Source organism: Oncorhynchus tshawytscha, linkage group LG01 (genome assembly GCF_018296145.1).
Source record: "Oncorhynchus tshawytscha isolate Ot180627B linkage group LG01, Otsh_v2.0, whole genome shotgun sequence".
NCBI classification, from domain to species: domain Eukaryota; kingdom Metazoa; phylum Chordata; class Actinopteri; order Salmoniformes; family Salmonidae; genus Oncorhynchus; species Oncorhynchus tshawytscha.
This window is the reverse complement of record NC_056429.1, coordinates 78,255,832-78,274,165: the sequence shown is the minus strand read 5'-3', so window position 1 is coordinate 78,274,165 and position 18,334 is coordinate 78,255,832. Positions and strand designations below refer to the sequence as shown.

The 18,334-nt window shown below is 42.9% G+C and overlaps 1 protein-coding gene across 1 annotated transcript in view; it reads right to left on the bottom strand.

Moving 5' to 3' along the window:
• Nucleotides 1-2,176: 2,176 nt before the first annotated feature.
• The window catches only part of slc9a3r1a (SLC9A3 regulator 1a), a 37,768-nt gene continuing 21,610 nt past the window's right edge, over nt 2,177-18,334 (bottom strand). The window contains exons 2-6 of the mRNA XM_024431224.2: nt 10,806-10,976; nt 9,225-9,378; nt 7,038-7,081; nt 6,015-6,113; nt 2,177-3,742 (exon numbers count right to left, since the gene is read on the bottom strand). Of these exons, the coding sequence (XP_024286992.1) occupies nt 3,584-3,742; nt 6,015-6,113; nt 7,038-7,081; nt 9,225-9,378; nt 10,806-10,976 (627 nt within the window). The 3' untranslated portion in view covers nt 2,177-3,583. The remainder of the gene's footprint in view (nt 3,743-6,014; nt 6,114-7,037; nt 7,082-9,224; nt 9,379-10,805; nt 10,977-18,334) is intronic.

Below are 18,334 nucleotides of genomic sequence, written 5' to 3'. Positions count from 1 at the left end.
AGCAGTGTAAAGTGTGTGTGTGGGGGGGGTCAATGCAAATAGTCCAGGTAGCCATTTGATTAGCACTGTACAGTAGGATAATATTGTATCTAGGAGTTCTGACTTCAACTGTAGCTGCTTCTGCTTCATGCAGTGTTTACTACTTTCATCAGATAGGGGGGCCTCCCAAATGACACCCTATTTTCTATTTAGTGCACTACTTTTGACCAGAACCCATAGGACCCTGGTCAAAAGTAGTGCACTTCATTGGAAATAGGGTGGCATTTTGTAATTGGGACACAGACATAGTTACTTTTACTCAAGCATTACATTGCCAGTATACTCAGATCCTACAGTACAGTACCCATCAATACTGCAATTATACACTTTACAAAAATATAGAACGCAACATGTAAAGTATTGGTCCTATGTTTCATCAGCTGAATTAAAAGACACCAGAAATGTTCCATGCACACTAAATTTGGTGCACACATTTGTATACATTCCTGTTACTGAGCATTTCACCTTTGCCAAGATAATCCATCCACCTGACAGGTGTGGCATATCAAGAAGCTGATTAAGCTGCATGATCATTACACAGGTGCACATTGTGTTGGGCACAATAAAATGCCACTCACAAATGTGCAGTTTTATCACATAACGCCACAGATGTCTCAAGTTGAGGGAGCATGCAATTGGCATGCTGACTGCAGGAATGTCCACCAGAGCTGTTGCCAGATAATTTAATGTTAATTTCTCTACCATAAGCCCCCTCCGTCATGTTCAAGAATTCGGTAGTACGACCAATCGGCCTCATAACCGCTGACCGCGTGTATGGTTTGCTGATGTCAACATTGTAAACAGAGTGCCCCATGGTGGCGGTGGGGTTATGGTATGGGAAGGCATAAGCTACAGACAAACACAATTGCATTTTATCGATGGCAATTTGAATGCACAGAAATACCGTGATGAGATCCTGAGGCCCATTTTTTTAAGGTATCTGTGACCAACAGATGCATATCTGAATTCCCAGTCATGTGAAATCCATAGATTAGGGCATTATTTATTTTGACTGATTTCCTCATTTACTGTAACTCAGTAAATCTTTGAAATCGTATGTTGCGTTTATATTTTTGTTCAGTAATTATATATATATATATATATATATATATAAAATGAGCTCTGGAATAAATTAGGAGACCACTGCAAAATTATCAGTTTCTCTGATTTGACTATTTATAGGTATGTGTTTGGGTAAAATTTACATTTTTGTTTTATTCTATAAACTTCTGACAACATTTTCCCAAATTCCCTCAATGTCATTTAGAGCATTTATTTGCAGAAAATGACAACTGGTCAAAATAACAAAAAATAATAGCGCAAAGAAAATAGGTTCATATTCATTTTTAAACAATCCAATAATGTTTTAACTTAGGAAGGGCTCAGAAATCAAGATTAAATGGAATAACCCTGATTTTCAATCGCAGCTTTCATGCGTCTTGGCATGCTCTCCACCAGTCTTTCACGTTGATGTTGGGTGGCTTTATGCCACTACTGGCGCAAAAAAATTCAAGCAGCTCGGCTTTGTTTGATGGCTTGTGACCATCCATCTTCCTCTTGATCACATTCCAGAGGTTTTTAATGGGGTTCAGATCTGGAGATTGGGCTGGCCATGACAGGGTCTTGATCTGGTGGTCCTCCATCCACACCTTGATTGACCTGGCTGTGTGGCACGGTGCATTGTCCTGCTGGAAAAACCAGTCCTTTTGCAATGGTCTCTTAATTTTTTCCAGAGCTGTGTGTAGGTGTGCACACACACAAATTACATTTTCCTTACCCTGTAAAACACCAGTCTATGGACAAGGTAAGACAACAATACATGATTAAAGTCGTCTTCGCCTGGCCACTGTCTATAAATGCTAATTTATGTAATTTGGGTGAATGATTACTCATTCTTAGGGCTGAAGCGATAAAAATTTAAAAAGTTACTTTGATTGATCTGATCTATGCTGCGTTTACCGTGAATGCAGTCTGCACTAACTCTGAAATGTAACGGCAATATTTCAAATCACGCTGTACTGCTGAACTTCCGCAATACGGATTGAATAGAGCCCTAAAACCTCTTACTGTACATAACCTTATTAACATTAACCTTAACTAGTGATAAAGTACAACAATGACGCTTTACTAAAAGGAATTGCAAGAACTGTAAAGTGTTTATTATTTTAGGCTTCATTCTAATGTCAGAACATTGTTCTAGAGCACTAGCTATTGACTTGCTGATTGGTCTGTGTTGTTTGTGATGCACGCCCACCTGCTTACTCATCAGTTTACTGTTTAAACCATTAAAAAGGGAGAATCTAAAACAGTTGTTTTCCTTTGAGATCCCACAGAGAATGCATGGTGAGACACACACAAAAAGGGTTAAAGAAGATAGACAAAAAGACATGTTTGATCCCAAATTTAAAGCGGTCATCCTCATCAATACAACTCAGCCCTTCTACCAGTGTAGTGTACAAAAGCCTTCACACCCAGTAGCTCTCCAGGACCAGAGTTGATCCCTGGTCTATACTATAGCGCCTAGTGGCGCCCTGAACCCGAGTTAACTGACACAAAGTAGGAAATTACTGATACACTGTACAGTTGGCTAACATTCCATTCAACCAAGAGTCTATTCAGAAACAAACAAACTGAGGATTTCTTTCTTTAAGACATATTTCACTATGTACAAATCTAATGAAAGAAACATGAAACACTATATTTTCATGTCATTCTTTAAAACATTGAGACAATGGCAGGGGAAAAAAATTGAGAATTTTACAATAGGTGTGATTGAACTCCGGTTTGGACAGGTTGTTAACCCAGGAATGTTTAAACTTTACACTGAGATAGAATGGTTCACTTTGGATTAAAAAATCTAGAACCACATATGACCGTCACATTTAGAACAGAATTGACATGACAAAGTCTTCAAATAGACAGGGTAGTAAACATCACACCAAAGTAAACCAGCGGTCAGCATTAGAATGATACAATTCCTGAACAAATTCAGTAATATTTGCCAAACAGACGTGTAGACCACTTAGGTGATAAATGCTTAAACAATGGTCTTGTATTGCTAAGAATTCAACAGATCGTCTGTCGTTAATCTAGTCAGAAGTACTAAAGCATGAAAGTCTCAGGAAATAAGATTTGTGGATGACTGATTCATCTTCAAGCTCCATCAGTTCCAGCTTGCTATTGGCTAGCTCATGATTTTATAAGGAAGCATTGCAACCACCAACCAACCAGATTGCAGATTAAAAGACTGACAACACACTTTATAGCAATGTTAATTCCTTTATCATTTTCCCTGCAGCCCATAATCTCTTATTTTGTCATCATCTTACTCTAGAGGTCAACTGTACATTGTTTTTCCAGCTTCTAATTGTTAATTACATTGTTTCTTATTTAGGAGTGGCTTTTTTTTTTTTTTTAAGTGGAAACCTCAAAATTAACACATGAAAATCATGAAATCACAACCAATAACACTTTCACGTGTGTGTGTATGCGCGCGTTTGGAGAGAGCAAAAGGTAGACAAAAAGGAGGAAGAAAATATGTGGTTTATAGGTTACTGAAGAGTTCATTCCTCTTGCGCCAGTCCATGGCAGGGACTTTCTTGGCTGAACGTTTCTGGTGAGCCCTCTCCTTGGCCTGGGCTAGAGACATGCTGAGGGCTAGGCCTGCATCAGACTCCTTAGCCGGAACCACCTGGAATTGTGCCTGCACAGGAAGACAGAGATTTACTCATTAGATGTTCCACTGACCCGCGACAGGGAGGTCCGTGGGGCGACGTACAATTGGCCTAGCGTCGTCCGGGTCAGGGAAGGTTTGGCCGGTAAGGATATCCTTGTCTCATCGCGCACCAGCGACTCCTGTGGCGGGCCGTGCACAGTGCGCACTAACCAAGGTCGCCAGGTGCACAGTGTTTCCTATGACACATTGGTGCGGCTGGCTTCCGGGTTGGATGCTCGCTGTGTTAAGAAGCAGTGCGACTTGGTTGGGTTGTGTTTCGGAGGACGAGTAGCCTAGTGGTTAGAGCGCTGGGCCAGTAACCGAAAGGTTGCTCGATCGAATCCCCGAGCTGACAAGGTAAAAATCTGTGGTTCTGCCCCTGAACAAGGCAGTTAACCCACTGTTCCTAGGTCATCATTGTAAATAAGAATTTGTTCTTAACTGACTTGCCTAGCTAAATTAAGGTTAAATAAAAATAAATGACAGTCTTGTGGGGACACGATTCAGTCCCATTCAAAATCCTATTTTCCTTAACTGTAACCCTAGCTCCTAACACTAAACTTAACACTAATTCTAACCTTTACCATAAACCCCCTAGAAATATAATTCTATCTTGTAGGGACTAACAAAATGTTCCCAGTTGGCCAAATGTTTGTTTACTATTGCTGTGGATACTTCTGGTCCCTTACAAGTATAGTTAAACACGTCCACACACACGTCCACACACACGTCCACACACACGTCCACACACACGTCCACACACACGTCCACACACACGCCCACACACACACGTCCACACACACGTCCACACGCACGTCCACACACGTCCACACGCACACACACACACGTCCACACGCACACACACACACGTCCACACGCACGTCCACACAAACACGTCCCACACGCACACAAACACGTCCACACGCACACAAACACGTCCACACACACACAAACACGTCCACACGCACACAAACACGTCCACACACACACACGTCCACACGCACACAAACACGTCCACACGCACGTCCACACGCACACACGTCCACACGCACACACGTCCACACGCACACACGTCCACACGCACACACGTCCACACGCACACACGTCCACACGCACACAAACACGTCCACACAAACACGTCCCACACGCACACAAACACGTCCACACGCACACAAACACGTCCACACGCACACAAACACGTCCACACGCACACAAACACGTCCACACGCACACAAACACGTCCACACGCACACAAACACGTCCACACGCACACAAACACGTCCACACGCACACAAACACGTCCACACGCACACAAACACGTCCACACGCACACAAACACGTCCACACGCACACAAACACGTCCACACGCACACAAACACGTCCACACGCACACACACAAACACGTCCACACACACACACACACAACACGTCCACAAACACGTCCACACACACACACAAACACGTCCACACACACACACACACACAAACACGTCCACACACACACACAAACACGTCCACACACACACACAAACACGTCCACAAACACGTCCACAAACACGTCCACACACACACACACACAAACACGTCCACACACACACACAAACACACACACACACAAACACGTCCACACACACACAAACACGCCCACACACACACACACACAAACACGCCCACACACACACACACACACGTCCACACACACGTCCACACACACGTCCGTCCACACACACACACAAACACGTCCACACACACACAAACACGTCCACACAAACACGTCCACACAAACACGTCCACACACACACAAACACGTCCACACACACACAAACACGTCCACACACACACAAACACGTCCACACAAACACACAAACACGTCCACACACACACACACAAACACGTCCACACACACACACACAAACACGTCCACACACACACACACAAACACGTCCACACACACACACACAAACACGTCCACACACACACACACAAACACGTCCACACACACACAAACACGTCCACACACACACAAACACGTCCACACACACACAAACACGTCCACACACACACAAACACGTCCACACACACACAAACACGTCCACACACACACAAACAAACACGTCCACACACACACAAACAAACACGTCCACACACACACAAACAAACACGTCCACACACACACAAACAAACACGTCCACACACACACAAACACGTCCACACACACACAAACACGTCCACACACACACAAACACGTCCACACACATACCTCTGGTGGAGGGGTGCTGGCCGTGGCTGTTGGTAGTGAGCCAGTGGAGGAAGCGCTGGATGTAGACGAACTGACGGACACCTTAGGCTTTACCCCCACCTGTAGAGATAGGGACACACACACACACACACACACATTAGAAACACACGTTATCCTTCACCTGTACAGACAATCACACATTAACGTTCACCTGCATCACACACACTCCAGATAAACACAACTATGAAACACACATTCCAGTACATTGAAATCACACCAATCACCAGCGGCCACAAGGGGTCAGGATTCATCATGCAGTGCCCTACTCACAGTAACCTGTGATTCAATCAAATGGTTCTGACAACACTGATCACTGTGTGCAGTCTTATTTGCTGCTGAATATTGACTTTACCAGCACTTACTCAGATATGCTACGTGCTTTTGCTCTCTACTCTCAGCTTTATAGCTCTGAGTCAGTGTGAGTAGGAGTGAGCAAGATGGCTAATTATCTGACTAGCTCTCGTCCATCTCATCTCATTAACAGAATTACCAGTAGGCTTCAGGAATTATAGAGGCTCCCAATCCCATGGTGCCTCAGGGCTGGGCAGAGAGAGCACACTGGCTCACTATATCCACCACTGATGTCATCGCTACCAATCCCCTACGCTTGTTCCCAGGTGTCATGGCTGCTTTGTCCCAAATGGCACCCTATTACCTATAAAGTAATAGTGTGCTTTTAATCAGAGACTAAATGGGCTCTGGTCAAAAGTAGTACCCTTTTAAGGAGATAGAGTACCATTTGTGACACAGCCTTAGTGTCCCTACATTCAGCCCCTCTGCTCTCAATGAGGTATGATTATAGTGGATGATCCTACTGTCATCACACACCCATCTTATCTCGCCAAAGACTTATTAAGTTTCTGATTTACCAATTAAATAATTAAAGCTCTGAAATATGTGAGTGTTCGGGAAAGAGAGAGTGAGCGAGCGAGACAGACAAGGCGAGCGGATTTGCCCTCACACCACATACACAGTCCTCCTCACCTCCTCTTCTGCTCCTCCATCCGACACAGGTTCAGGAAGAGGTCCTAGAGGAAACAGTGGGACAATATTTGGTTTTATTGACATTGTTAATAAGGAATGGAGACACAAACGGCAGATAAACGCCTTATTTGGAACCACAATCCTCCCTTCACTCCTGTATCAGGTCAGTGGTATTGTTGACTAAACGGACTAATAAATACTGTGGAAATTAGATATCTGAATAAAGGGTTTGACTCCTCTGTCCCGGATCTTTAGAGCCCTTTGCTTCCTCCACACCACAGCTGTCACTGGATACGGTTGCAATGACTTCATCTTTAAAGAGAAGGCTGTTGGCTTGTTCTAGTTCTGATGGCAGCCAGCTAGTCCTCCACCCAAACTTCAGTTTAATCATTAACTTCAACAAGGCTGCTCTGTCTGTGAATAACTCTGTGTGTATGTGTGTATGTACAGTGGGGCAAAAAGGTATTTGGTCAGCCACCAATTGTGCAAGTTCTCCCACTTAAAAAGATGAGGCCTGTAATGTATCATCATAGGTACACACAACTATGACAGACAAAATGAGGGAAATAAATCCAGAAAATCACATTGTAGGATTTTTAATTAATTTATTTGCAAATTATGGTGGAAAATAAGTATTTGGTCAATAACAAAAGTTTCTCAATACTTGGTTATATACCCTTTGTTGGCAATGACAGAGGTCAAACGTTTTCTGTAAGTCTTCACAAGGTTTTCACACACTGTTGCTGGTATTTTGGCCCATTCCTCCATGCAGATCTCCTCTAGAGCAGTGATGTTTTGGGGCTGTTGCTGGGCAACACGGACTTTCAACTCCCTCCAAAGATTTTCTATGGGGTTGAGATCTGGAGACTGGCTAGGCCACTCCAGGACCTTGAAATGCTTCTTACGAAGCCACTCCTTCGTTGCCCGGGCGGTGTGTTTGGGATCATTGTCATGCTGAAAGACACAGCCACGTTTCATCTACAATGCCCTTGCTGATGGAAGGAGGTTTTCACTCAAAATCTCACGATACATGGCCCCATTCATTCTTTCCTTTACACTGATCAGTCGTCCTGGTCCCTTTGCAGAAAAACAGCCCCAAAGCATGATGTTCCCACCCCCATGCTTCACAGTAGGTATGGTGTTCTTTGGATGCAACTCAGCATTCTTTGTCCTCCAAACACGACGAGTTGAATTTTTACCAAAAAGTTATATTTTGGTTTCATCTGACCATATGACATTCTCCCAATCTTCTTCTGGATCATCCAAATGCTTTCTAGCAAACTTCATGTACTTCCTGGACATGTACTGGCTTAAGCAGGGGGACATGTCTGGCACTGCAGGATTTGAGTCCCTGGCGGCGTAGTGTGTTACTGATGGTAGGCTTTGTTTCTTTGGTCCCAGCTCTCTTTGGTCATTCACTAGGTCCCCCCGTGTGGTTCTGGGATTTTTGCTCACCGTTCTTGTGATCATTTTGACCCCACGGGGAGAGATCTTGCGTGGAGCCCCAGATCGAGGGAGATTATGTCTTCCATTTCCTAATAATTGCTCCCACAGTTGATTTTTTCAAACCAAGCTGCTTACCTATTGCAGATTCAGTCTTCCCAGCCTGGTGCAGGTCTACAATTTTGTGTCTGGTGTCCTTTGACAGCTCTTTGGTCTTGGCCATAGTAGAGTTTGGAGTGTGACTGTTTGAGATTGTGGACAGGTGTCTTTTATACTGATAACAAGTTCAAACAGGAGCCATTAATACAGGTAATGAGTGGAGGACAGAGGAGCCTCTTAAAGAAGAAGTTACAGGTCTGTGAGAGCCAGAAATCTTGCTTGTTTGTAGTTGAGCAAATACTTATTTTCCACCATAATTTGCAAATAAATTCATTAAAAATCCTACAATGTGATTTTCTTTCTCATTTTGTCTGTCATAGTTGAAGTGTACCTATGATGAAAATTACAGGCCTCTCATCTTTTTAAGTGGGAGAACTTGCACAATTGGTGGCTGACTAAATACTTTTTTGCCCCACTGTATGTATGTATGTGTTACACACACACACACAGAGAGAGAGGTGTGCCTGCCTGCATGTCCATCCGCATGTTTGCCTGCGTGTCCGCCCGTCCGTCCCGCCCGCGTGTCCGTCCCGCCCGCCCGCGTCTGTCTTGTTTTTCAATTAAATAGTGTGTATGCATGTGTACCTGTGAGGTGGGCCTCAGTAGGAATGATGTCACAGCTGTTGAAGAAAGCCTCTGCCTCACGATCCACCACCAGTAGACTGGTCTCATCTCCCCCGGCCTTAATGGCTGCTACCACCTCACTGTGCTGCATCCCTACTACTGACATACTGTTAACCTGGGGGTTGGGGAGAGAAGAGGAAAGAATGATGTTATCAAAGTACAGCTGTCCAGTACATCCAGAACAGTGAGACAATAGACTTGATGTGAATGCAGCCATGCTGTGGGTGGTGTAGTGGTTAGGGACTATAACACAGTCCAGTCCTCCCACGGAGGTTTAAACTGAACTAAACAGTTCTGGGTGCTGTAGGAACTATGCTCTGCCACAAGACGGAGGACTGCCTGTCGAACTCCAGCGGGAGAAAATACCATCTGGAATCTCTCACAGACTCCCACAATTTGATCAAACAACAGAGCCATTATACACCCTCTCCCTGATCCCATTCTTCCATGTGTGTGTATTACCATACGTGAGAATGGTAGCTCACCAACATGTCCCTGGTTAGTGTAAAGCATTAGACGTAAAGCCGTGACCTTTGTTACACACCGTTTGAAGTCAGTGTAACTGGAGTGTAATGCAGGTCAGAGACACGGTTAGTGGATTAACTGGTAGTATTACAACATGAGGACCAAGAGCCCGAAACAGAATAAAAAAGGCCAAGGACAAAAGACTGTTTCCCCTTCACACACAAACACCACAGGCCTTGTATAACCCTTTCTCCCTTACTTTCCCTCTATTTTTACCTCACTCTCACACACTTCCCAGTAGTGCATTGCCTAATCCCAGTACTGATCGCTATTACTGAGAGACTGAAAAAAAACAGCTTCCATTTCCAGGCCATCAGACTGTTAAATAGTCACCACTAGCCAGCCTCTGCCCAGTACCCTGCCCTGAACTTTAGTCACTGTCACTAGCCGGCTACCTTCCGGTTACTCAAACCTGCACCTTAGAGACTGCTGCCGTATAGACATAGGTCACTTTAATTATGTTTACATAGTGTTTCACCCACTTCAATACATACTGTATTCTAGTCTAAGCTCACCCTAGATAACTACTGCTGTACACACACACACACCTTTCTATTGATATACGGCCCATACACAACATTAAATAGATATTTATATTCCGGAATATGACATTGCGCATTCTGATATTTCTTAATTTTTTTATTTGGGGGGGGGGGGATTTCTGTATATTGTGTGGTATTACTGCACTATTGGAGCTAGAAACAAGCATTTCGCTGCACCTGTTATAACATCTGCAAAATATGTGACCAATAAAATGAGATTTTGATTTGACCACTCTGCCACTGATGTAATGGGATTACAACACACATTCCTCCTCTAGCACAAGCCACGTTCCCACCAGTCAGGCAACCCCCCCGGTACAGACCGTACCAGAAGAATATTGCTCTGCATTCCTAATCTGGCCTAGAGATAGGGAGAAGAGGACTGCTGCTAAGTAGTTGGGTTTATAAAAACATAATGTACAGATTTGCTGTTTTTGTGTGTGTGTGTGAAGGAAAATGTACAGTAAAAACGTACCTGTAATATCTTGTCCTGGGGTTTGAGGCCAGCCTTGTCCGCAGGAGAGTCCTCGTCCACAGCCCTGATGTACTGGCCTGGTTTAGACTTCTCACTGTGCAGGTTGAAGCCATAGCCCGTCGCACCCTTCTTCAGCGAGCACAGACGAGGACGCAGCTCTGCCTTCGATTCCTGCGGACAGACATGGAAAACAGATCTAGTTAAGGACACAGATCGATGAGAGAGAATGTCTAGTTCAGCACATCTACGCTGTTACATGGAGTGAGCAGATCTCGCCAAGCAGACATATCCCATCTTGTCACTCAGAGACGTATTCCTCAAGAAATAGATTGTGATTAGCAAAGAAAAAAATAAGCACCCAACAACTCCAAATGAGAAAGCAACAGTTGACATGAAATGGAGATCTTAAAAATCAGGTTAGAACACCATTAGTGTGACAAATATCCAGAGACAGAGTGTTGTAGCATTCAGCAACCATCCAAAGACCAAGAAGCAAAGTTTGTGTTCTCAATGTACTAAAGAACAGAGGGAACATTCCATGACAGGTTGACGCCACAGAGAGGGATCTGGGAAAAGGAAAACATCACCCTGTGTTTTATTAGTGGAAATGAGGAACAGAGACAGCTAGCAAGGAAAATAGACATTAACAATATTGGACCAACTGCTGATAGTAGTCACTGACCAAGCAAGCATAGTGCAGTTTTACTCTAAGAATACTATAGTTGCTCCAAGCTATATACAGTACTTGCTTCTACATACTATCAAATCTACATTTTATTTGTCACATACGCCCAATACAACATGTACCTTACCGTGAAATGCTTACTTACAAGCTCTTAACCAACAATGCAGTTACGTTTTTTTTAAATTATATTAGTAAATATTTTTTCCAAGTAACAATAAAAGAGGCTATATACAGGGGGTACCAAGTAAAGGGGTATAGGTTAGTCAAGGTAATATGTGCAGTTGAAGTCAGAAGTTTACATACACCTTAGCCAAATACATTTAAACTCAGTTTCACAATTCCTGACATTTAATCCTAGTAAACATTCCCCGTTTTAGGTCAGTTAGGATCACAACTTCATGTTAAGAATGTGAAATGTCAGAATAATAGTACAGAGAATGATTTCAGCTTTTTATTTCTTTCATCATATTCCCAGTGGGTCAGAAGTTTACATACTAATTGAGTGTATTTGGTAGCATTGCCTTTAAATAGTTTAACTTGGGTCAAACGTGTCGGGTAGCCTTCCACAAACTTTCCACAATAAGTTGATGAATGGGCCAAAATTCACCCCTGACAGAGCTGTAACTTACTCGCACACGCTTTTTCAGTTCTGCCCACACATTTTCTGTAGGATTGAGGTCAGGGCTTTGTGATGGCCACTCCAATACCTTGACTGTTGTCCTTAAGCCCATTTTCCACAACTTTGGAAGTATGCATGGGGTCATTGTCCATTTGGAAGACCCATTTGCGACCAAGCTTTTAACTTGCTGACTGATGTCTTGAGATGTTGCTTCAATATATCCACATAATTGTCCTTCCTAATGATGCCATCTATTTTGTGAAGTGCACCAGTCCCTCCTGCAGCAATGCACCCCCACAACATGATGTTGCCACCCCCGTGCTTCATGGTTGGGATGGTGGTCTTCGGCTTGCAAGCCTCCCCCTTTTTCCTTCAAAACATAAATGGTCATTATGGCCAAACAGGTCTAATTTGTTTCATCAGACCAGAGGACATTTCTCCAAAAAGTACGATCTTTGTCCCCATGTGCAGTTGCAAACCGTAGTCTGGCTTTATGGCGGTTTTGGAGCAGTGGCTTCTTCCTTGCTGATCGGCCTTTCAGGTTATGTCAATATAGGGCTCTTTTTACTGTGGATATAGATACTTTTGTACCCCGTTTCCCCCACAGGGTCCTTTGCTGTTGTTCTGGAATTGATTTGCACTTTTCGCACCAAAGTACGGTTATCTCTAGGATGAACCATACTTGTGGAGATCTACAATTTTTTCTCCTGAGGTTGTGGCTGATTTATTTTGATTTCCCTATGATGTCAAGCAAAGATGCAGTGAGTTTGAAGGTAAGCCTTGAAATACATCCACAGTACACCTCCAATTGACTCAAATGTCAATTAGCCTATCAGAAGCTTCTAAAGCCATGACATCATTTTCTGAAATTTTCCAAGCTGTTTAAAGGCACAGTCAACTTAGTGTATGTAAACTTTTGACCCACTGGAATTGTGATACACTGAATTATAAGTGAAATAATCTGTCTGTAAACAATTGTTGGAAAAATGACTTGTGTCATGCACAAAGTAAATGACCTAACCGACTTTCCAAAACTATAGTTTGTTAACAAGAAATGTGGGGTGGTTGAAAAACGAGTTTTAATGACTCCAATCGAAGTGTATGTAAACTTCCGACTGCAACTGTAGATGGGGGTAAAGTATCCATGCATAGATAATAAACCACAAGAAGCAGCAGTGTAAAGTGTGTGGGGGTCAATGCAAATAGTCCACACAGTACAGCATGTATGTTAAACTCTGTCTCACGTGAGTGACAAGGCTTCCAGGAGTGTCTAGCTGAGCACTGGACACTGACTGATGTTTAGTATAACGGGCTAATCCAGGAGTGGCCATACGCTGGGTTAAGCATTTAATCCAACTAGAGACAGGATAACCGCTACATAGGAGATTCTACTGTGTAGCAGCAGAAAGGGGAATAAGGTCATCAATACCAGGGCCAGAGAGAGGTTGGAAACCTAACCTCCATGTTGGCACCAACCAAACCCTCTCTATGGCAAACATTCTCAGAACCAGACTACAATACAGTTCATCTTTGAACTTTTGGTGCCAATATGGCATCAATTAGATTTCTAAATCCCAAACAAAGATCGCCGAATTCTTTAAATATATACGGCTAAACATTAAAAATGGGAATAGCAAGGGAAGACAGGTAGTCAGATAGAGGACAAAACGTTGTGAAACAAAAACACCCTGGTTATTAGCGACATCTTAGAGGATCCTGTAGTAATGATAAATTCCATTTCAGTCTTACCTAAAAGAACAGACAATGGAAAGTTGGAGACATTTTATGACCAGAGGATATATAAGCAATAGTGGAGAACATCATGAGTCCTAATAAAAATGAAGCGTCCCTCCTCCCATTTACTGATAAAGAGGGTTGTTCTAGAGATTAGAGCTGTTATTGTTAGTCACCTGTTAATGATTCTCTGTTACCAACACTTAAGAGCAACCTTTGCATCCTGATCGGCCACCCATGTTGGGCGTCTCCTTGCTGTAGAATACTTGTACACTTGTAGAAAATAAACTCAGTATATATGAAATGGAGACAGTTTGCCTGGGATGAATATGGAAGGTCATTATTTTATGTTTTATTGATTCACACGTGGCTTCATAATCATTGACTGTTGAGGAAAATCAACATGGACAGAATGACAGCTTCAGTACTGAATGATAAATTATTAGAACTCACAATAGAATGGGTGGAGGCCCGGAAAACCTCATATCCCAGACTGTCATTTCAACAGCAATGATGTCAAACAAACAAGATTTTGAATGTGTGGGAGACACAGTTTGCTGGTGTACACACAGTACACAAAACGCAGAAGAAAGCACCGAGAGCCATCTAAAATCTCTTAGCAGCATGGTTTCTGGAAAGGTGTTTGAAATGGACACCTGAAGGCAATGTGAGCTCTTTAATCCAGTTACTACTACCACCACCACTATAGAGAGAATCAGCCCAAGACACACAGCAGGAGATCAAATACACAACAGGCATGTTCACACTGCACCTTAGCCATGGGCTAAGAGCATCCTTAGAGCCTCCTCAATGTGAAACAGATCAAGAACAACGCCTCAAACTCACTGTCCAATCAAAAGCGGCACTTTCACTTCATTTACATTTGCTCCTGATGCCTGTAATGCTTTCTGCATGTTTGATAAGTAAATTCATACTATTTAAAACAAACAAAAATTAAAGTGCAAAATGCAGAAATCGCTCCTCCATTTCCTAGTTTGCCTAATTTCAGTTTGTGACAAAACATATAGTGTAGAGAATCATTGTACTTTACATCTAAACCGCTGTGTTGTACAGCACCTATTCAATAACCAAAAATAATGTATTTTCAACTGTTTGAAGCTGGTGTACAAAACTGAGAGTCAGACAAACTAAATTTAAAACAGGAAGTATAGAAATACCACACAGAACAGATCTCCCGCTTCTAAGACTTGCTATCATTGAGAATCACTGAGCTATAACTCACATTCTATGTGAATTTCGTCAAATAGCCCAAAAGGTTAAATAGCAGCTTTAAACCTTCCATTTGAGGACAAAAAACAAAATACTTTAATCTGTGCGAAAACATTGGTTGCTATGCTTTTTTTTTTAAATGGTTCCTATGCAGGCTGAGTAACTAATCTCATTTAGCTAACTACAGCTACAAACTATACAGCTGGAAGGGCAGCAAATGCTCAGTGTTCCTCTGTTTTCATAGCTTTTCTATAGAAATGTAATTGGATATATCCATGAAAATAATATTGTTGCTTGATTTCACTAATATCAGAAAAGTTTGTTAACAATGTTCACAACATTCTCTTTACAGGGGCGTGATCACATTTAAAAAGTGAAACAGTAGCCATGTTTCTATTAATTTTTTGAAGACATTTAGACAGTTTGCATAGAAAACAGATGTGACAATTGCCTGTTGCGGTGCATTTCCATTTTAGAAACTTCTGTCGATAAAAACAGATGGAGGTAATGACGTCACACCTAAAAAAAAATGTAGGTTTCTGTGAAGAAGTAACAATGTCAAATAAAAATGAAGTAGTTGAAGTGTTTACATTACCCATTTTAGGCCAATTGTGCATTAATACCTTGGCGATAGCCTGTATAGCCTGTATAGCCTGTATGCCCTCGGTATTGTCATGGGCCATGGTGAAATTTGCACTCCTGTAGATCTGAAATAATTAGATGGTGAAACTTGCATCCAGCCAACCAGAAAAGGCTAAACAATTCAGCCATTCTTGAAAGTCAGGACATGGATCCTGCAAATAAATTGTATTTTTATAAACTCAGCAAAAAATGAAAACATTTCAGGACCCTGTCGTTCAAAGACAATTAGTAAAAATCCAAATAACTTCACAGATCTTCATTGTAAAGGGTTTAAACATGGTTTCCCATGAATCATAAACAATTAATGAACATGCACCTGTGGAACGGTCGTTAAGACACTAACAGCTTACAGATGGTAGGCAATTAAGGTCACAGTTATGAAAACTTAGGACACTAAAAGAGGCCTTTCTACAGACTCTGGAAAAACACCAAAAGAATGATGCCCAGGGTCCCTGCTCATCTGCGTGAACATGCCTTAGGCATGCTGCAAGGAGGCATGAGGACTGCAGATGTCATGAGGACTGCAAGTTTTTCCCAACAGTTTGCTAAGAGCTGGCAGCAAGCTTATAGGTCTGCTGATAGAACCAGTAAAGGCCGCTTTACCACTCTTGGGTAATATAATTACTTTGGGTTCCCTCTAGGCCTGAGGACAAAAACTTTTCTCGACTCAGACTAAAAATAAATCAAATCAAAATGTTATTTGTCACATGCACCGAATACAACAGTATAGTGAAATTCTTACTTTAAAAAAAAGTTACTTAAAGCATTGTTGGTTAACTTAAAAATGTGTTAAGTAACAAATAATTAAACAGCAGCAGTAAAATAACAATAGCAATAGCTAGGCTATATACAGGGGGTACCAGAAGAGAGTCAAAGTAGAAATGGTGCCGGAGGAGATGGCCGCCGTTTTACGGTCTCCTAACCAATTGTGCTATTATGTGGTGTTTTTTCCAAATATTTGTAAATGATTTTGTACATCATGTTCCTGCAACCGTATCTTACGGTAGAAAATAGCTTTTGGATATCAGGACAGCGATCACTCACCTCGGATTAGACAAAGACTTCTTCAGCAACAACAAGCAGGACTCACAAGATATTCTCCAAACACCCCACAGGGCAGACATCCCGATTATTCGCAAAAGGAAGCGACGCAGAGGACGAGGTCGGTCAGGAAGTCCAGGATCCAGTTGCAGAGGGAGGTGTTTAGTCCCAGGGTCCTTAGCTTGGTGATAAGCTTTGAGGGTACTATGGTGTTGAACGCTGAGCTGTAGTCAATGAATAGGTTTTGTCGTGCCCTCTTCACAACTGTCTTAGTGTGTTTGGACCATAATAGGTTGTTGGTGATGTGGACACCAAGGAACTTGAAGCTCTCAATTGTCTCCATTGCAGCCACGTCGATGAGAATGGGGGCGTGCTTGGTCCTCTTTTTCCTGTATTCCACAATCTCCTTTGTCTTGATCATGTTGAGGGAGAGGTTGTTGTTCTGGCACCACACTGCCAGGTCTTGGACCTCCTTCCTATAGGCGGTCTCATCATTGTTGGTGATCAGGCCTACCACAGTTGTGTCATGAGCAAATTTGATGCTGGTGTTGGAGTTGTACCTGGCCATGCAGTCATGAGTCAACAGGGAGTACAGGAGGGGACTACGCACGCACCCCTAAGGGGCCCCCATGTTGAGGATCAGCGTGGCGGATGTGTTGTTACCGAACCTTACAACCTGGGGGCTGCCCATAAGGAAGTCCAGGATCCAGTTGCAGAGGGGGGTGTTTAGTCCCAGGGTCTTAGCTTAGTGATGAGCTTTGAGGGCACTATGGTGCTGAACGCTGAGCTGTAGTCAATGATTAGCATTCTCATAGGTGTTCCTTCTGTCCAGGTGGGAAAGGGCAATGTTGAGTGCAATAGAGATTGCATCATCTGTGGCTCTGTTGGGGTGGTATGCAAATTGGAATGGGTCTAGTGTTTCTGGGTTAATGGTGTTGTGAGCCATGACCAGCCTTTCAATGCACTTCATGGCTACAGACATGAGTACTATGTGTCGGTAGTCATTTAGGCAGGTTACCTTTGTGTTCTTGGGCACAGGGACTATAGTGGTCTGTTTGAAACATGTTGGTATTACAGACTCAGTCAGGGACAGTTTGAAAATGTCAGTGAAGACACTTGCTAGTTGGTCAGCGCATGCTCAGAGTACACGTCCTGGTAATATGTATGGCCCTCGGCCTTGTGAATGTTGACCTGTTTAAAGGTCTTACTCACGTCGGCCACAGAGAGTATGATCACACAGTCATCCGGAACAGCTGATGTTCTCATGCATGTTTCAGTGTTACTTGCCTCGAAGTGAGCATAGAAGTTATTTAGCTCGCCTGGTAGGCTCGTGTCACTGGGCAGCGCTCAGCTGTGCTTCCCTTTGTAGTCTGTAATAGTTTGCAAGCCCTGCCACATCCGACGAGTGTCAGAGCCGGTGTAGTACGCTTTGATCTTAGTTCTGTATTGACGCTTTGCCTGTTTGATGGTTTGTCGGAAGATATAGCAGGATTTCTTATAAGCTTCCAGGTTAGAGACCCACTCCTTGAAAGTGGTAGCTCTACCCTTTAGCTCAGTGCGGATGTTGCTTCTAATCCA